Source organism: Suncus etruscus, chromosome 15 (genome assembly GCF_024139225.1).
Source record: "Suncus etruscus isolate mSunEtr1 chromosome 15, mSunEtr1.pri.cur, whole genome shotgun sequence".
Taxonomy (NCBI): domain Eukaryota; kingdom Metazoa; phylum Chordata; class Mammalia; order Eulipotyphla; family Soricidae; genus Suncus; species Suncus etruscus.
The window spans coordinates 73,206,802-73,226,739 of NC_064862.1; the positions used below are offsets into that span (position 1 = coordinate 73,206,802).

Sequence of the window (19,938 nt, forward strand, 5' to 3'; positions counted from 1 at the left end):
TGTCTTGTCAGAAAGGACTTGATTCTTAGCTTGTTTGGGAAGTCAAGTAGGAGCACATTGCAGGTTTAACCCTGGTGCCCAGGCACGTCGTCCACAAATGGGGAAAGCATGGGAGAGTTTCTTGGAAAATCAATTAGGTTGGCTGCTCAGTAGCTGAGCCACGTTCCCCATTAAAATGCCTTGCAGTTCTCCATCAAAGGTCAGTTTTGCCACGACTGAAATTTTCCACTGTCTTCTTCTTTGAACGGTTTCCACTGATCGTGGCCAGGACTTTTTTCAACTGGCACTCAGTTGAGTGAGCTAATAGCAGTCCCTAACTTGGGCTTTCAGCTTTCTTTATAAAAGTAGATGTGCCTGAAACCTTCTTTTGTAACAGCCGGGTTATTCAGATGTTTAATGCTGGTTGCCTTTTCCTATGGTAATAGGGAAAACCCATGTGTTAGTCAAAATCCACTGGGTACTTTGTAGCCTTCTGGGCTTTGGGGATATGTTCTAACAATCTGGTGATCTGTATTTCTATTTTAAACTTTCGCTTCTGCGAGATTTAATTGAAGCTTTGTTGTGTATTTACTGCTAGGCCCAGGATTGCAGAGGCCTCATGGCTCAAGGCTTCCCCTTGGTTTCAGTCTGCTAGCTTGAGAAGGGGTGTTTTCTGGCTACCTCTCAACAGCACCCCAACACCGAATTTCACTGGCTGCCATTGTGTGGAATGTCATTCTTTATCTGGCCACTTTTGGTTTATTATGCGGGGCAGGGGGGACAGGATTAGAGAGGGTGGTCGGTGTCTAGGCTGGTCCAGGTGAATAAATTAAAAATAATCTGGGAGGAACCAAGATCATTGACTGGAAAGCCAGAGAACTGGAGAACTGGATGAATAAATCACTCTGGAATCTTTGGGCAGTTTTGTGGTCCATAAAAAATAATTTCACAAGGTACAGAGATGTTCAAGTTGTGTTATTCAGAATAAACATAAACAGACACCCCGCAAAAAAACACCCCAACAACAACAAATTAGCCCAGAAACCACCCCAAACCTGCTCTTGTGTCATCTGAGTGTAATGAAGCACTGACCCTGCTCACTGGGTGACACTGCCTCAATCAGTGGATGAGGCCGACAGCGCTAGGAAGGGCCCCCCAGTAGTAAGTTCCCATTTACAGCACCGCCCCACAAGCTCTGAGCACCTCCAGAAGTGTTCCCTAACAAGTCAAAGTCATGTGAATAAGCTTAATTTTCGTTTTCTCTCTCCCGCTCTCTCTCTCTTTTGGGCCACACCCGTTTGATGCACAGGGGTTATTCCTGGCTGGCTATGGGCTCAGAAATTGCCCCTGGCTTGGGGGAACCACATGGGACGCAGGGGGATCGAACCGTGGTCCTAGCGCTTGCAAGGCAGATACCTTACCTCTAGCGCCACCTCACTGCCCCCCCCTTTCTTTCTCTCTCTCTGTCTCTCACTCTCTCCCTCCCTCCCTCCCTTCCTTCCTTACCTTTCTTTCCTTTTTTGGTTTTTGGGCCACACCCAGTGATTCTCAGGGGATCGAACAGCTGTCCGGACTACTAGGATAGGATAGTGCGTGCAAGGCAGACATACTATCGCTTGCGCCACTGCTCCAGCCCCAGATAAGCTTATTTCTTTTTTTCTTTTTACTTTATTTTGTTTTTGGGTCACACCTAGCAGTGCTCAGGAGTTACTCCTGGCTCTATGCTCAGAAAACACTCCTGGTAGGCTCGGGGACAACATGGGATGCCAGAATTCGAACCACCGTTCTTCTGCATGCAATGTAAACGCCCTACCTTCATGCTATCTCTTCGGCCCTAGATAAGCTTATTTCTAAGATATCTTCATACTCGCTCTATTTACTGAGGTCAGATAAACTATTGAATTCCCAAAATTCACAACTTATGGGAAACAGTCCAAAGTAGTGCACAAACAGCTATTTTCTTTCATCTTAGTTTCACCCAGCTCCCCACTAGGCGGCAGCAAAAGCCCATTTCAGCTTCTCTTGCCTCCTCTGCCAGCCTACCAGTACCTGGGGATCATTCTTGGCGGCACTCAGGAATCACTCCATATGTGGTGTCAAGAAATGAATCTGGGTCAGCTATGTGGAAGGCAAGACCCTACACACAAGACACACACTTCACCACATACTGGGTTCATGTAGGCAGTTTTATTTTCTGATATTTGAGGAAGAAATCAGTGTGCTTAAAGTAACCTTCCAGATTAAACCAAGCTAACTTTCCCCCAGACTTTTAAGTTTTTCACTTTAGGTAGAAGTAGGTGATAAAGTCAAGACTGGATATTTTTCTGTCAGGTACTTAATTTTTTTTTTTTTTGGGCCACACCCTGTGACGCTCAGGGGTTACTCCTGGCTATGCGCTCAGAAGTCGCTCCTGGCTTGGGGAACCATATGGGACGCCGGGGGATCGAACCGAGGTCCGTCCTAGGCTAGTGCAGGCAAGGCAGGCACCTTAGCTCTAGCGCCACCGCGCCGGCCCCATTATTTTTAAGGATGACAGAGTGCATTACAGATACTATTTTAAGACCAGTATTTCAGTATTTTTTTTGGACATCTGAAAAAAGATCATCTTATATACTTCCAATTTTTTGACCTTTCACAATGATTTTTCATTCTTCAAAGGCAAGATACCTATTTACTTATCTTCCTGGCAAGTTAGTGGGTTAATCCAGAGAACTCTAGGAAGTAAATATACCCAGAGGAGCCTCGCATTTTTATCCTTCTTTTAATTCTCTCCACGAGCCATGTCTACCATCCTCATTATGCGGGTCTGGTTTGTTCTTGTTCAGGTGGCATCTGCGCTTGAGAAGTGGAAGGCAGCGATCCGAGAGGCTCAGACCTTCTCCAGGATGCATGTTCTCCTGGGTATGCTTGACGCCTGTATCAAGTGGGATATGTCAGCAGAAAACGCAAGATGCAAAGTGTGTCGGAAGAAAGGTAAATGGAGTCCCAAGTTGCTTATTCCCCCAGAATTTTTTTCATTGTTTGGTTTGGGCTACATGTACCTCCTGTTCTTAGGACTTATCATGGCTCTGCAGTCACTGTTTACTTCTGACAGGATTCAGGCAACCATATGGGGTGTTAGGGATCCAAACCCAGTCAACTGTATGCAAGACAAGTCTCTTACCCACTGTACTATCTCTACAGCTCCACAAAAAATTATTATTAAAAGCACAGTTCAGGGGCCGGGAAGGTGGCGCTAGAGGTAAGGTGTCTACCTTGCAAGCGCTAGCGTAGGACGGACCTCGGTTTGATCCCCCGGTGTCCCATATGGTCCCCCCAAGCCAGGGGCGATTTCTGAGTGCATAGCCAGGAGTAACCCCTGAGCATCAAATGGATGTGGCCCAGAAACCAAAAAAAAAAAAAAAAAACCACAGTTCAGGGGTCGTAGAGATAGCGTGGAGGTAAGATGTTTGCCTTGCATGCAGAAGGATGATGGTTCGAATTCCGGCATCCCATATGGTTCCCTGAGCCTGCCAGGAGCATTTCTGAGCGTAGAGCCAGGAGTAATAGAGCGCTGCCGGGTGTGACCCAAAAATCGAAAAAAAACGGGAGGGGCACAGTTTAGTGGGCAGAGCGTTTGGCTCACACAAAGCCAACCTGAGTTCTCTCCCTGAGGGACCATCCAGGAGTCTCAAACTCGAGGCCCACGTTTGCGGCCCTCCGTACAACATTTTGTGGCCCTGCCCTAGAGGAATCTTTTTTTGTTTTGTTTTGTTTTAGTTGTTTGGGTCACACCTCCCAATGTTCAAGGTTTATTACTGACTTTGCACTCAAGGATCACCCCGACTTTGCCTCCTGTGGCCCCCAGGTAAAGTGAGTTTGAGACCCCTGAGATTCTAGCCTCTTTTTTGGCGGGGGAGGTGGTTTTTGGGTCACTCCTGGCAAGCTTGGGGGACCATATGGGATGCCAGGATTCAAACCACCATCCTTCTTCATGCAAGGCAAATGCTCTACCTCCATGCTATCTCTAGCCTCTTATATATGTACTTCAGGTTTCTGTGAAAGACAGTCTTGAAATCACATGCCATTCAACCAAAGCACACCCTTTATTCCTTGGGTTTTTGGTTTTGGGGCCACACCCGGTGACGCTCAGGGGTTACTGCTGGCTATGTGCTCAGAAGTCGCTCCTGGCTTGGGGGACCATATGGGACGCCGGGGGATCGAACCACGGTCCATCCTAGGCTAGCGCTAGCAAGGCAGACACCTTACCACTAGCGCCACTGCACCAGCCCCTATTCCTTGTTTTTGTGGTTTTTGGGTCACACCTGGCAGGCACGGGGGACCATATGGGACGCCGGGATTCGAACCGATGACCTGCATGCAAGGCAAACGCCTTACCTCCATGCTATCTCTCCAGCCCTATTCCTTGTTTTTAAGTAGAGAAGAAGAGTGTTTCTGTCAACTGTTAGGAGTTTTTCAGGGAACAAAATGAGTCTCCTTGGTCTGAGGACAGTTGTCACCAGCAGGGGGTGCTGTTTGTGCACTGTAAGGTAGATAGAGTGGCTGGAGCTCTCAGTCTCCTGTGCAAAAATAACTTCCCAGCAGATCCCTAGGTGACTGGTTATTAGGTTGAGTTGTTTGGTGAATTAAGCCAGGTATGATTTGCAAGGGCCAAACCTGTCTAGTAAGGCATTCTGCTCTTCTAGAAGCTGATTTTTCAATTAAATGACAGTTACGTTGGCCCTGTGTTTCTCAGGTGGCAGGAAGCTTAATGGCTTCACTGAACCCTGACAACTGGAAGTTGGGGTCAGTTAGGGCAGAGTACAGCAGATGTCTTAGTCTGGGAACCCTTTCTTGGGGGACAGAACAGTGCTTGGGAGAGGGAAAGGGTGGAATGAGAAACCCTCTGCCCCAAATCCATAACACCCTGCACACTGACCCCAGAAGGAGACTTATTTGGGGGTGAGGCACACCATTTGACACTCTGGGGTTACTCCTGGCTATGCGCTCAGAAATTGCCCCTGGCTTGGGTGAACCATATGGGATGCCGGGGGATCAAACCACAGTCCTTCCTAGGCTAGCGCTTGCAAGGCAAATGCCTTACCTCTAGCACTACTGTGCCAGCCCCAGGAGACTTTTTTTTTAAATAGGGAGAAGGGTTATAGGGTGTTTATTCTGTGGTGGTGAGTGCAGGGTATGGCTCTTCCTTCCAGCCCCAGCAGTGGTTTTAAGTGTGTCTCCTTGCAGGGGAGGACGACAAGCTGATCCTGTGTGACGAGTGTAACAAAGCCTTCCACCTGTTCTGCCTGCGGCCTGCCCTCTATGAAGTGCCAGATGGTGAATGGCAGTGCCCAGCCTGCCAGCCTGCGACTGCCAGGCGCAATTCTCGAGGCAGGTGAGGATCTATGTGGTTTGGTATTGTTTTGCGGGGCTAGGGCTCAAACCTGGACCTCCTGATTGAGTATGTGCTTTTAGTACTGAGCCACATCCCTGATTGAGAATATATTTTCTTTCTTTTTGTTTTTGTTTTTTAACCATTATCTGTCAGTATTCAGGGCTGCTCTCAACTGAGTGCTCAAGGGTTACTGACTCTGGTGCCAGAGATCAAATCCAAGGCATCAGAATGCAGAAGTAGAGTGTTCGAAGGGTAAAAATGTTTACCTCCCTAGCCCTGAGAGGTTTTTCAGGTAAAGGGTTTTATTTGTTTGTTTTGGGGGATCACACCCAACAGCACTGACTCCTGGCTCTGCACTTCGAAGTCGCTCCTGGCAGGCTGAGGGGTCCCTATGGGATGCTGGGGTTCAAACCACCATCCATCCTGGATTGACTGCATGCAAGGCAAATGCCCTACCGCTGTCTTATCTCTCTGGCCCCCAGTAAAAAGGCTTTTAAAGAGCTTTGAACTTAGGTCCTACAATTTTTGGGTTTTGCTACCAGCTAGTTCACTGTCCTTTTGGTTTTTTTTTTCTTTTTTCTTTTGATTTTTGGACCATACCTACCTCTGTTCAGGACTTTATCCTGGCTCTACACTCAGGGCTCACTTCTGGTGAGGATCAGGGGCTCGAACCCAGGTTGACCGCATGCAAGGCAAGCATCTTCCCCCACTGTAGTCTCTCTGGCCCCATAGCGCCTTCCCTTGTCCAGAACCCCCACCAGGGATACATCCGGTGACCTGCCTAGAAGAGGAGGCTTTGTTAAAATTGTCGGTCACTCCGATAGTCAGCTGTTGTTCCCCTAGTGTTAAGTAGTACTTGAGTCTTGCCATTTCAGATCATGTTCTTCGAGACTGTCTACCTTCCTATAAGGTTGTTGGTATCTGGCAGTAAGAAGTAGCACACTGTTCTTCATCCTTATCCCAGTCAGGCCAAACCCAAGGCCTAACAAGAAGGTTCTGCCTGATGTTTACTACATTGGTCCTGTGGTTTCCCTGTTGGAATTGGAGGTCAGGAAAGGGCCACTTAAAGGCACAGTGCCTGGTGTCTTTGAAAAACTCGGAGTTGTTTGATCCGACCCCCCTTCCAGTGCTGCTCAGGATTCCTGCTCCATTCCAGCCTCCTGGAATTGTGGGGCTTCGCAGCAGCTGCTCCCTGTGGGATTACCACTCTTTGATGTTGTGGTCACGTGCAGGCTACGTGCGGGCTGTCTCTGCCCCTGGAAGGGCAACGACAAGGTGGGGTGACACCTGTCTGGGCTGTTTACCCTTTTGCCCTCCGGGGTCAGAACCAGCTGTTCATACCTGGGGTGCGGCCTTGGCAGGCTGTTTCCAGCAAAGGGAGGGGTGCAGCTTGGTTGTTGGCTGTGGAGAGGGCCTGGGCGGCGTGTTTGGTCTCTGCTGCCTGTGATGTTGCATCCAAGCACAGGGTCTGGTTGGAGGGGCCCCGAGTTGAAGTACAGGGCAGCGCCCGTGGTCCTGTGCCATAGCCTGAACTCTGATTCCTCCTCCTCTGCCCCTTTTTCCCTCCCCATCAAACACAGAATGCAAAGGCACTGTTGATACGACTCCCTGGGGGCATCTCAGGACCACTTTAACTATGAACTGTGTTCTCTTGACACAGGAATTACACTGAGGAGTCCGCCTCTGAGGACAGCGAAGAGAATGAGAGTGATGAGGAGGAAGAGGAAGAGGAAGAAGAGGAGGAGGAGGAGGAGGAAGATTACGAGGTGGCCGGTTTGCGATGTGAGTCTCAGTCCTCCCCATCTACAGAGACTGGATTACCCTGGGCCCTCTGCTTTCTCTTACCCTCTGCCTTTGGGTCACCTCAGTGTGGTTTCCAGGTGCCATTCCCCTTCCTAGCAGGAGCAGGTGGCTTGATCTCTGGGTCACCAGTCTGGGGCAGCCCCATTCAGCATTTGAGGTGCCATGGAATCAGCCCCAAAGCTGTTCACAATAGGTCTGCTGGTTTGGAACCCCTTTTGTGAGGACTAGAAAGGAAGATTTCCCCACTTAGTGTCTTGCTGCCCCTTTTCAGAAAAAAAATGACCCAACACCTCCCTTTGATTCCCGCCCCTCATCATTCTCACAGGGACGGCTAGTTCTCACTCTCAGCAAACACTGTCCACCCTCTCCGGCCGCCCCCAGTATAGGCCTGAGTGAGGAGTTTGGTCCCTTTCTCAGCTGCGCTGTGGTAGGAGCAAGCCTCACCTGCCCTCCCATAGCTCCCTTCAGTTTGGGCACTGCAGAGTGAACCAGGACTCAAAAACGTTCTACCCTAGCGCCATGTCCCCCTCCTGGTTCCTGAGTTTCTCCGATGCTTTCGAGGCTGTGTGTTTCGTGGGTGAATTCCTTTTTATAGTCAGCGATGAGTATCAGTCCAGATTTTGTCTGGGGAAAATGTTACAACATTTATTGAATCACGTTTTGAGTAGGACTTCAGGGTGACACTGAAGTGCAATGAATGATAATCAGAGTGACACAGAATAAAAAGACACAAGGCTCTGACCTTTCTGTGACCATTGATGGGAACAAAAAGGAGTAATAGCTTAGATGCATGGCGTCTGTGTGTTTCCAAACCTACCTGTGTGCTTTTCTTTTGGGGCCACACCCATTTGACGTTCAGGGGTTACTCCTGGCTATGCGCTCAGAAATCGCTCCTGGCTCAGGGGGACCATATGGGACGGGGGATCGAACCACGGCCTGTCCTACGCTAGTGCTTGCAAGGCAGACACCTTATCTCTAGCGCCACCTTCCTGGTCCCACACCTGTGTGCTTCTTTAATCTCTGTCTTTGAAGGAGAGCAGGTTTTTGCTTATTTGTTTTTATGTATTTGTCAGTCCTCTGGGGCTACTTCACATAGAGTCCTGGGGATTGAACCAGGGCCTGTTCTCTAGCCCGTCTTACTAAAGTCTCTGCTTGGCATCTTACTCTTAAGTGCTTTCTACTTGCCTTGGCACTAGGAAAGAAAGACAGGCAGTTTCGTGAGCTTCTGAACATGGCACATTCTGAAGCTCCTGTGTCCTCTCCAGCCTCCCCACATGTTGCTGCAGAGCCTCCGCTTTTTTCCTCTGCCCGGGCACTTGAGGTGTGTCACCCTGAGGACACGGGTGGTCTGACCAATCTTCTGGGGTATTGTGGCATTCCAGGACCCTTTGTCACTTATGCCTATTGACACCCCCCCCCCAGGCATGTTCCCTGGGACCCCGTATTTGTTTTATCATGACATCTTTTTTACAATTACCATTGGCTGGATCTCGCCACAGAAGGGGGGCCAGAGCGATAACACAGCGGTAGGGCTTTTGCCTGGCATGCAGCTGATCTAGAACGGACCTTGGTTCGATCCCCTGGCATCCCATATGGTCCCCTGAGCTAGGAGCGATTTCTGAGTGCATAGTCTGGAGTAACCTCTGAGTGTTACAGGGTGTGGCCCAAAAAGAAAAAAGGCACAGGAGAGCTTTTGTGTTCCAGAGGCAGATTGTCGTTCTTGGTTTGTTTTTTTTTTTTTTTTGTACTGTCCGCTCTGCCCACCACACCTCACTGCAAATGTGCCCTCAGGTACCTTTCAGGGAGGGTTGTTTTTTTGTTTGTTTGTTTGTTTTTGTTTTTGTTTTTGTTTTGTGGTTTTTGGGTCGCACCCGGCAGTGCTCAGGGGTTATTCCTGGCTCCAGGCTCAGAAATTGCTCCTGGCAGGCACGGGGGACCATATGGGGCTCTGGGATTCGAACTGATGACCTCCTGCATGAAAGGCAAACGCCTTACCTCCATGCTATCTCTCCAGCCCCGGGAGGGTTGTTTTGTCTGACTTCACACACCTTCTAAGAACCCCAGGCCCTGATTGTGTATTTCTCTGGATTTCTTTTTTGTTGTTGTTGTTGTTTTTTGGTTTTTTGGTTTTTGGTTTTTGGGCCACACCCAGTGACGCTCAGGGGTTACTCCTGGCTATGCACTCAGAAGTCGCTCCTGGCTTGGGGGACCCATATGGGACGCCGGGGGATCGAACCGCGGTCCTTTCCTTGGCTAGCGCAGGCAAAGCAGGCACCTTACCTCTAGCGCCACCGCCCGGCCCCTCTGGATTTCTTTGGAGGTTTCTAGAAGTCCCTAGTCTCCCTCGTGCACCAGAAAGGAAAGGGCGAGACTGCAGTGGCCTCAGTCAGTGAGGAATTTGGCCAGTTCCACTTGTGAGCGAGAAAAGCACTGACCTGGGCCCACTCCTGAGTCTGAGAAGGTCAGGGCATCATCTCCTGTAGGTCCCCTGCCCAGTCCTGAGCACATCTTCCCTTTCAGTGAGACCCCGAAAGGCCATCCGGGGCAAGCAGGGGGGCATCCCCCCTGCGACCAGACCAGGCCGGCGGCCAGGGAAGAAGCCACATCCTGCCCGGAGGAACCGACCAAAAGCTCCGCCTGCTGATGATGTTGAGGTCGAAGAGCTGGTGAGAATCCTCTCAGACTGGGGTGGCTCAGGCATTAGGGATTTCCCCGCAGCAGGTGGGAGCTTCCTCTCCATAGGAGACACTGAGGAGGGGGGCTGGGCCTGGGGGATCCGCCATCAGGCACGCCCTGCATACTGCCTGGGCTCTGTGAGTCTAAAATAGCCTCCATGTGTCTCCAGGGGCTCGGGGCTGGTCTTCGGGGGGAATGTCAACCATGTCAGTCCCATGCTATGTGGCTATTGCCAGGGTGTGGGACGTGACTGCCCACACCCATCGCTGGGTACGGCTGCTTCGCCTTCTGCAGTGCTGGTGCTGAAGAGCTTTAGAAAGGTTGAACCTAAGAGACTCCGGGTAGTTTTTTGCCTCACTCATAGCCAACCTGAATTTAATCCCCGGCATCCCATATGGTCTACCATCACCACCCAGCCTAATTTCTGACAGCAGAGCCAGGAATAACTCCTGCCAGGTGTGCCCCCCTCTGACCCCACCAAAAAAAAGTAAAGAGGCCTGTTTGGGGGGCCGGAGCAGTGGCACAGCGGGAGGGCGTTTGCCTTGCAGGCGGCTGACCTAGGACAGACCACGGTTAGATCCTCTGGGGGCAGAGTGCAAGAAACCTGCTGTCTTGGAGATGAGAAGACACTGATGTGGGTGCTCCCCTCTTCTTGCCCAGTCTCCATTGCACCTACGACCCACAACTCATCAGGTCGTGCAATGTCTTGTTCCTTCGCATCCTGTCTGCTCTAAGGCCCCTCTGCCGCTTTAGACCTTCCACTATGAAGAGCACAAGGGCACATCGCCCCACCTGGGGCACCCAGCCTCAATCTAGAACAGACCTTGGTTCAATCCCTGGCATCCCTTATGATTCCCCCAAGCCAGGAGCGATTTCTGAGTCCATAATCAGGAGGTGTGCGTCCCATTCCCCCCCCCCCCCCCAAAGCCACAGGAGAACTTTTGTGTTCCAGAGGCAGATTGTTGTGCTTGGTTTATTTGTTCCTTGTACTGTCCGCTCTGCCCACCACACCTCACTGCAAATGTCCCCTTCCCAGAAAGTGGTTGAGCTCTTCCATGCCTTTTGGGGGGAGGGGGGGCATTTTCCTAGCAGCTCAGCTCGGGTCCATGGCAGGGATCAAACCCGTCTTCCCACGTGCAGAGCACTTGGCCCTTTGAGTCACCTCCCAGCGCTTCCTGCCTATTTGTGTGGATCTTGGTCTATTTATTTGAGGCTAAAGAGAACATACAGGGGTAAAGGCACTTACTTCCCTTGCATGTGTCCAACCCATTTTGATCCTGAGTCAAGTTCACCTAAACACCAATGGGTAGAGTAATTTTTTTAAATTATTTGGGTGGGGGGGCACACCCAGCAGTGTTCAGGGCTTACTCCTAGCAGAGCTTGTGAAACCATATGAGATGCCGGGGATTGAACCCTGGTTGACTGTGCAAGGCAAGTGTCCATCGCTCTGCCCTCCCCCCTACTTTATTTACTCCTTGCCCACTCGTCCTTGGTCCTGAGTGGCTTTGCCCTGTCTTGGTGCCAGATGCTGCAGAACAAGCGGAGCTCCCGGCGGCAAACCCAGGATCTACAGAAGTGTGAGGAGATCCTGCACAAGATCATCAAGTACCGCTTCAGCTGGCCCTTTCGGTGAGTCTGGGGGGTGGGGGAACCTGGCGAATCACCCTTAGGAGCTCCCTGATTCCTCAGTAGCCAGGGGAGTCGGCTATCAGGGCCCCCAGACTGTCCTTCCGCAGCTGTGGGACAGGCACTTGCACCAAGTCTGAGAACCAGTGCTGACGGGTCCTCATCCCCAGGGAGCCTGTGACTCAGGACGAGGCGGAGGACTACTACGACATCGTCACGCACCCCATGGACTTCCAGACAATGCAGAACAAGTGCTCCTGTGGGAACTACCGCTCGGTGCAGGAGTTTCTCAGCGACATGAAGCAAGTATTTGCCAATGCCGAGCTCTACAACTGCCGTGGCAGCCACGTGCTCAGTTGCATGGCCAAGACCGAACAGTGCCTAGGGGTACTTCTGCGCAAGCACCTGCCTGGACACCCCTACGTGCGCCGGAAACGCAAGAAGTTCCCCGAGCGCCCCACTGAGGATGACATGGACTGTGAGCTGGAGCCTGCTGGACAGTCCCGGGGCCGGAGGCTGAGGAAGTAGGCAGAGAGGGTCCCGGCGAGGGAGCTGAAGTCGGGGATAGAGTGGGAGAGCCGGGAGGGTGGGGGAGCCACAAGGAAGGGAGGAGAACACAGGCGCCCAGCAGAGCCTGCACCCCAGGGTTTCCTTCAGCCTCCCATGGATGCACCAAGACAGCCCGACGGGACTTGGTGTGTCTACCCAGATGGAGCAGGCACAGAGCATTGGCTGTACTGAGCCTTCTCAGCGTTTCCAGGAAAGAGTCAAGGGGGACTTTTCTTGTGACCCTAGGTCCTTTTCCTTTCTTTGTCCCTAAGCTCCCCTAACCCCCTATGGGCCTTTGCATCAGTGCCAAGCCCCTGGTGTCCAGGGGGTTTCTGTATGCCATAGCAGGGGCCCGGGGTAGCTCTCCTTTCAGAAGGCCAGCATGGGCCTACCCTCTGGGTGCCATGTCCATGCGTGCCACACAGAATTCCGTGTTCACCAGCATCGTGACCTTGGCAGAATAAAGGGACAACAGGCCTGGAGCCATTCCTGGACACCCCCACTCCTGGGCTATAGCTCTTTCTGTCGCCCTCCTCAGCCCCGCTCTGCCTCACCCCCTCCGAAACCACAGACGGGAACCCCACGGCAATTCGCTGGGACCGGAGTCCTGCTTCCGGCTCCCTCTGAGCTGCCCTGGACGTGTTCGGCTGGGACGGGTGTTGGAGCGCAGCCCACCTGACCCCAGATCTGCACTTAGGGCAGCAGAAGCAATGCAGGAAAGTGGGGATGGTCCCTCTGGAACGACTCGGGTGCTTTCCGAGTCACTGCCCTGGCAGTGCTGCAGTGGGGGGAGCCTGCACTGCTGCGTCCGCTTGCTGTGGCGTGTCCAGTTCATTTCTGTGCTGACCTCGCTTCTCGGCCCGCTCCACTCACACCCCCTCACCTCAGCCAGGAACTCCCTGAACCCTCACCTCAGGGCTCCGAAGACTGGCAAAGGGTCAGGAGCAACCCAGACCAGCTTTCCCAGCAGGGGGCACAGTGCTGGTGTGAACTTGGGGACCTCTCTACCCGCTTCTTTCTCCCAGACAGCAGGTTTGGAGGCAAACACAACAGGGTTGAATTTCTTTATTGTCAAATTGACGGGAAAATTGGGTCAACTGAGCTCTTTGGCACCTCCTTAGGTTAAGGGAAAAGGAATCCACCCCTTGGGTTTGCAGCCCCAGAACCGCAGGGGGTGCACGCTGCCTCCCTGCCCTGCTCCAGTGCTGCGGGCCGAACTTCGCACTGACCGACTATCCCACAGCCACTGCCTGCGCCTCTGTTCTTGTTCTTGAGAACCGCAGCCCCGCCTCCTGCCGCCTGAGTTCTTTGTTGTTTTTTTAACTTGTCTTTGAGGAGGAAGGGCCCCACTGAAGGGTAAACTTGTAATAAATTGGAATTTCAAATAAATATTATGTACTTGTGTTTATAAAGATGTGATTCAGCAAATCTGTCTATCCTGGGGCTGACACTCAAGAGGCAGAGAAGGGTGAGGGGGGGGTCTATTCTCAGTGAATCGTGTGAGCACAAGCCACCCCTGATGCAGGGCCGACTGGTGCCTCCTGAGCAGCAACAGGGCAGCAGGAAGGGGCCAAGGTGGGTCGTGTCTCCCCCACCCCACCCCCGCACAGGGCTTAGACTGGGGTGGTAGAGTGACCTTTGGGGCACGAATCAGTTCCTTTTGGGAACCAGGCACTCAAGGGCACCATGGGTTGTGGAATGCGTGTGGCCCCTACAGAAGGGTCGCACTTGAGCCCTGCACACACTCGGCTGGCTCCAGGGACCCAGGTCCTGTACGTGTTGAGGGGAGGCAGGCTGGCGGGTGTTGGATCCTGCAGCATTTCTGAAGAGCTCAGGGGTCCCCTCGTGTGGATCCCCACCCAGCCCCCAGCTTGTCCAGCACCTGCTACACCCCTCCCCAGGAACGGGACTGTGAAATGCTGCTCAGAGGCAGGGGCGTGGGCCTTCGGCTCCTCCCTTAGCCAGGGCCCTGTGGCCCCACAAATCCTCCTATCTCCCTGCAGAGTCACAACCAGCTGTCCAGCCCAGTGGTCCTAGAAGCTGGACTTCTGCCTGCCCTGTCCTCATGTGCTCAATAAAGTGGGTGTCTGGGGCCATCCTTGTCATTCTCCCACTTGCCTTTTTTGTTTCCTTTTTGTTTCTTGCCTTGCAAGCTATATCATTGCAAACTAGGACCCTCAGTTCCACTCAGAGTAGCACCCCACTCCTGCAGTAAGCCTGACCTGGCTCATATGCAGGGGAACACTGGGTAAGAAAGAAGGATGGCTACAAGTCTCCTGGAAGGGTCTCAGCCCCTTAGCTCCAGGGGTGGGGGGTTGTCTCAGGCAAGTCCCCTCAAGTTGAATGTTAGGGCCCTGGGAGGGGCAGTGGGTGCTGGAAGGCACTTGGCCTTGAGGCCACCACTGTCAGGAACCACCAACCTTTCTGGACATGGGGAGCAGAGGCCATTGGTGATGCCTTCGAGTGGACACACTGGTCATTCTCTGCTGACTTCAGCCTTCTCACCACAGCATACAACCCTGGTACACAATCGGGCAAGCAAACTCCCTACTGCACCGCTCTTCCTTCCACACGCCCACTGTTCTGCAGGCTGCCCATCTTGATGCCATGTCTGCCTTCAGCCCAGACCCACCAAGAGGGTTAACCAGCGCCCAGGTAGAAAGCCTTGGAGAGGCTTACCCCTCACTTTTTAATTTCTGGGAATTGATCTACACCCAGCTGTGTTCAGGATTACTCCTGTCTCTGCACTCTGGGAATCAATCACTCTTGGGCTCGGGACCCTTGGGGGTGCTTGAGATCAAACCCAAGTCTGCATTTTGCAAGGCAAGCACCCTCCATACTACCCCTCCAGCCCCTGGTCCCTCATTTTCTCCGGACGAACACGGTTGAGAAAGGCCCACAGACTGTATGAGAGTGGGGTGTTCTATCCCACAGTACTAACCCAAACAACTCCATCGACATTCCAGCCTCACTTTGGGAAGCGGGACAGTCCAGAGGGAACCCTCACACTCCAGGGCTTGTGCAAGATCCAGATGCACCTCGGGTGCTGTCCTGACTGAAATACCCCACCCCACCTCACCCAGTCTCCGGCTCTGCTCCTGGCTCCTCCTTCCCCTCACATAGAGAAGAACTCCGGGCTACTGCACAGGCTTTATTCCAGTCACAACTTGCAGGGACACAATAAATTACATCATTAAATAAACTCCCTGCTGGACCAACCCCTCTAGAGGCCCTCCCATCCCCACAATGAGCCCCCTGCCTTAGGGGAGCGAACCCCCCTAGGCCTGGACGAGTGAGGCTGGAAGGCATTTCCCCACCCCACCCGATTCCGGGGCCCCGAGCACTCACTTGCCTGTCTTGGCAGCTGGACAGCTGCTAGTCAGCTGTCTCCTCCGGAGGGGGGGGCCTGGCTGAGGGCAACAGCCGCCCGGGGGCGCCCCATGTCCCTAGAGATGTGTGGGGTTCTCCAGAGAGAGGTCTGTCTTAGTCATGTGCAAGACCACAGTGGGGGCCTTATAATGGCAGTGGGGGCCGCGGCCATAGCTCCCAGGGGCCCTGCAGGCCTTGGCTCTGGCCCGGCCAGCTGCCATCTTGCGGTGGCACAGACTCTGCCAGGTCTGAAACGTCTTGGAGCTCCACACCCACACGCCGCTGGTGATGCCCACCACCAGCGACATGAAGATCTTGAGCATGAAGACGGCCACGGTGGGCACAGAGCCGCCTTGCAGCGAGCAGTCCCTGCGGCCGCCCGGCACGGGGCCCACGGTGCACGGCTGCTCGGTGGCCCGCAGGTGCCAGAAGTCCATGTTGAGGCGCTCGTAGACGTAGCACACGATGACGCAGGTGGCAGGCACCGTGTACAGGATGGAGAACACCCCGATCTTGACCATGAGCTTCTCCAGCTTCTCGGTGTTGGTGCCTCCGGTCTTCATGATCTTGCGGATGTGGAAGAGAGCCACGAAGCCCGTGAGGAGGAAGCTGGTGCCCAGCACTAGGTAGCAGGACAGGGGCACCAGCACGAAGCCCGTGAGGGCCGCCCCGTCCATGCTGGCCACGTAGCAGAGCCCCGTGAGCTCGTCCCCGGCCACCTTGCGCAGCGTCAGGATGACGATGGTCTTGAGCGCGGGCAGGCCCCAGGCGGCCAGGTGGAAGTAGCTGCCGTGGGCCTCGATGGCCTCGTGGCCCCACTTCTTGCCCGCCGCCAGGAACCAGGTGAGCGTCAGGACCACCCACCAGAGCGAGCTGGCCATGCCGAAGTAGTAGAGCAGCAGGAAGACCAGGGTGCAGCCCGTGTTCTCCAGGCCCTCCTGGATCACGTAGAGCGCGCCGGCCTCCTGGTCGCACGCCACGCTCTGCGCCCCGGCCACGGCGCGGATGAGGAAGGCCAGCGAGTAGATGTTGTAGCACATGGAGAGGAAGATGATGGGGCGCTCGGGGTACTGGAAGCGGTGCGGCTCCAGCAGGAAGGTGAGCACGGTGAAGGCGGTGGAGAAGAAGCAGAGCGCCGACCACACGGCCATCCAGACCAGCGCGAAGTCCTTATCCCGCCGCGACCAGAACACCTCGACGCCCGGGGCGCAGCGCGGGGCGCACGAGCGACTCTTCTCCACGTACTGGAACTTCTCGGGGTTCTCGCAGGAGCCGCCCCCGCTGCTGCCGCCGCCCACGCCGCCGGGGCCGGGAATGGCATCGTCGCCGCCGGCGGGGGGCCTTGCGGGCCGGGGCGCCACGGGCAGCATGCCCAGACCCTTGTGCGGCTCGGCGGGGCCCGCCGTGGCGTTCTCGGGCGCCTCGATGCACAGCGCGTGCGGGTCGTTGCGCGTGGGCAGCCGCGCGCAGTCGAGCGAGTCGGGCCAGCCGAAGTTGAACTGCTCCATGATGGGCGCGCAGCGTTGCCGCGCCTGCTCGCACATGGGCCGGCAGGCGGGGATGGGCGTGGAGACCTGGTCGGTGCACATGGGCGCGTAGAGCGAGCAGAGGAAGAAGCGCAGGTGCCGGTGGCAGCCGTACTGCACGAGCGGCGCGAACTCGGCCAGCTCGGCGGCCGCCTCGCCCTGCGACGTGTGGCCCAGCAGGTTGGGCAGGCGGGTCAGGTTGTAGCCGATGCCGCGGCACATGGGGATCGCCACCGCCTGGCACGGCGCCGGCCCGCGCCCGCGCTCGGGGTCGAAGCGGCCGATCTCCAGCGCCGCGGCGCCCGCCGCCAGCAGCAGCAGCTGCCAGAGCCCGAGCCCGAGCAGCCCGAGCAGCAGCAGCAGCGCGCGCCGGAGAGGCGGCCCGGCCATCCCGGGCGGCCCCGGGGGCTCACTCGCGTCCCCGTGCGCGCCCGCCGCGCCGCGAGCCACGCGCCATCGCCGCCGCCCAGGTGCCCGCGTGGGTCCGCGCCGCCGGGGGAGCGCCGAGCCGTGGCCGCCACCGCCGCGGCCACCCGAGCGGACGCCGAGCCCGCCTGCCCGGGGCCGCCGCTACCCGCTGGGGGCGTGGCCGCGTAGGGACACGCCCACATGTGGGTGTGTCTTTGTAGTCACGCCTCTTAAGTGGGCGTGGTCGTGATCTAGACACGCCCGCGATGCTCTTTAAAGGCGCCGCGTCTCCGGCAGCCGCTCGCGCGTGGGCAGACACATATCCACGGAGTGGCGTGGCGCGGAAGATCGGGGTGCTCGCGCTCCCTTCTTCCCCCGTCCCTCGAATGACCCACTCTCTCTCTTTCCCCACGTGCGACAGTTATAACCGGAAGGTTTCTTTCTCTCTTGGCTGGACCCAGATTTTGCATGAGTGTCCCCCACCCTCGCCAACCCCCTCACCCCAAGTCTGGAGCTGCTCTGGGGTACAAGGCTGGATCCCTGCACTGCAGGCAGCCAGTTAGCACATGGTAAAGAAACTATCCTGCCAGATACTTCTTAGCAGGGCGAGGCAATTTTCTTTTTGTTTGTTAGGGTTGTGGGGGGGGACACACTGGGCCGGTTTGAGGGGTGGGGAGACCCACCACATACCTATAGTCTGCAGTACTTGTAGTCGGTACCCCCCCCCAGAGACCCTCAGACTTCGTCCCCTATATCCCCTTGTCTTTTAGGTCATCTGAATTGTTATTACAGCGCTGCCCTTTTCACTCATCTCCTAGAGTTCTGATAAGGAATTCTTAAACCCATTTTACAGATTAGCAGGTGGGATGCGGCAAAATCAGCTATTTGGCCGGGATGACCGGATTCATGAGGTTGAGGGTTGGGGTGCCGCCGCCTCTCCCAATGCAGAGGACTGCATGGGTCCAGGGCAAGGGCACCTGCCAGGCTCAGCCAACTGTGCCCTGTGGGTGAGCCGGGCATGGTGTGGAACCCAGGAGGAATCGGGTGTCACTGGTGTTGGCAAGGATGCGACTTCCCATTTTGGAGCCCCCAGATTGGGCTGGGCAGAGATGCCCCAACCCTGGACCCAGATTGGCACCAGGTCACATGCGGCTCTTGCTCCTCATCTTCTTAGGAGGCAGGGGCCTTGGGGGCAGGGCCCTGGCTCTGGGCGCCTGTTCCGGATGACAGATGTCCGTCCCCACAATGCCAGCAGCAGCCTGGGAGCACAGGAAGAACCAACCACCTGTCCATCCAGCCCCACCCTCTAGCCAGTCTCCTCTGGCCGGCCCCTCTCACCTTAGTGGGCCCCCAAGGGGTAAAGCTCAGGCTCCCACAAGCCCCACGACCCCCACTGGTGCAATGGCTCTCAGCTCTGTCTGTTCGCTCCCTCCACGCAACACTGCTTCTGCTCAAGGTCTTTGGGGACCGCCCTGACCTGCGTCCTGTTCCCTACGCCCTTCGCCCTGTGTCCCTAAGCCATCCCCTCTGTTACAGCAGGGAGCAGGGTGGAAAGGTTCATGGATGTCCCATCTAGAGGGGACACTAAGATTTCTGTGCCCCAGTCTCCAGACCCCGTGGAGACCCTCTGTCTGGCTGTCATAGTGGGGAGGGCACCCCCCAGAGCCAGAGGATGCCAGGCCTGTCACCATGGCAACGGCTGCTCCTGAGGAGTCGGTATGGGGGGAAGGGGCAGCCCCTCCCCCGCAGATGCTGCCCGGGAGAGGAGGTCTGGGCCGCCTGCCCACCCACCCGGCTTTGTCACTCGATCCTGCTTTACAAAGGCCCAACAATACCCAGGGCAGGGCTGGAAGGGAGGGTGCTCGGAAGGGGGGCTGGGAGAGAGATTAGCACCGATGTTGCCCCCATTTCTGCTCCCCTGGGCAGAACTGCCAGCCCAGCCCCTGCTCCTTCCCCCCACAGAGGCCTCCACTGGGACTGCTCCTGCACCTATCTGCGGGGACCCTTCTTAACCCATCCTCCAGAGGACCCTTCCCTCTCCCCACTATGCCCAGCTCTGCCTCAAGCCCCTCCTCAGGGCTCACAGCAGCCAGGATGACCCCCCCCCCATTCCTATGGCCTGGTGCCCACTGGGCCTCACAGCCATCACATTTGTCTGGGAGCCTGGTCCCCACTATCTGGGCGTCTGTAACCCTCTTACAGTTGCTGGAAGAGAAAATTGTTGATAGAGGCCTTGGCCCCACCAGAGGTTGGGGTACTGATGGAGGGAGCTTTGGAGGACAGAGCTACCTACAGCAACAAATGAGGGCCAGCTACACCTTCCCCAGGTACAAGGATAGCCCTTTGAGGGACTGTGATCAGAGTGGGGGTCCTGCAGGTTACACTGGGCGTCCTGGGTGTGTGTGCACATGCCTGTTTGGGACAGACCAGACCTGTCTCCCCACTGCTTGAGCTCCAGCACTGTTCAGTTCCCTGTGGGAGATGGGCAGGACCTGTCGTCCTTTCTTTTTTTTCTCTTTTGGTTTTAGGGGCTTGGCAGTGCTTACAGTTTACTCCTAGCTCAGCTTTCGAGAATCTCTCCTGGCAGTGCTCAGGGGACCCTATGGGAATCTGGGGATTAAACCTGGG

At 55.2% G+C, this 19,938-nt stretch overlaps 2 protein-coding genes across 2 annotated transcripts in view; one reads left to right on the forward strand and one right to left on the reverse strand.

Annotated features, from left to right (window-relative positions):
* The window catches only part of BAZ1B (bromodomain adjacent to zinc finger domain 1B), a 68,961-nt gene extending 56,071 nt beyond the window's left edge, over nucleotides 1-12,890 (forward strand). Inside the window, exons 14-19 of the mRNA XM_049787839.1 lie at nucleotides 2,805-2,952; nucleotides 5,206-5,353; nucleotides 7,014-7,135; nucleotides 9,677-9,822; nucleotides 11,358-11,461; nucleotides 11,629-12,890. Coding sequence (XP_049643796.1) covers nucleotides 2,805-2,952; nucleotides 5,206-5,353; nucleotides 7,014-7,135; nucleotides 9,677-9,822; nucleotides 11,358-11,461; nucleotides 11,629-11,986 — 1,026 coding nt within the window. The 3' untranslated portion in view covers nucleotides 11,987-12,890. The remainder of the gene's footprint in view (nucleotides 1-2,804; nucleotides 2,953-5,205; nucleotides 5,354-7,013; nucleotides 7,136-9,676; nucleotides 9,823-11,357; nucleotides 11,462-11,628) is intronic.
* Nucleotides 12,891-15,310: 2,420 nt separating this feature from the next.
* FZD9 (frizzled class receptor 9) lies at nucleotides 15,311-17,210 on the reverse strand. The gene has a single exon (XM_049787864.1). It carries the CDS (start codon nucleotides 17,122-17,124, stop codon nucleotides 15,454-15,456), a length of 1,671 nt encoding a protein of 556 aa, XP_049643821.1. The 5' UTR covers nucleotides 17,125-17,210; the 3' UTR covers nucleotides 15,311-15,453.
* Nucleotides 17,211-19,938: the final 2,728 nt, after the last annotated feature.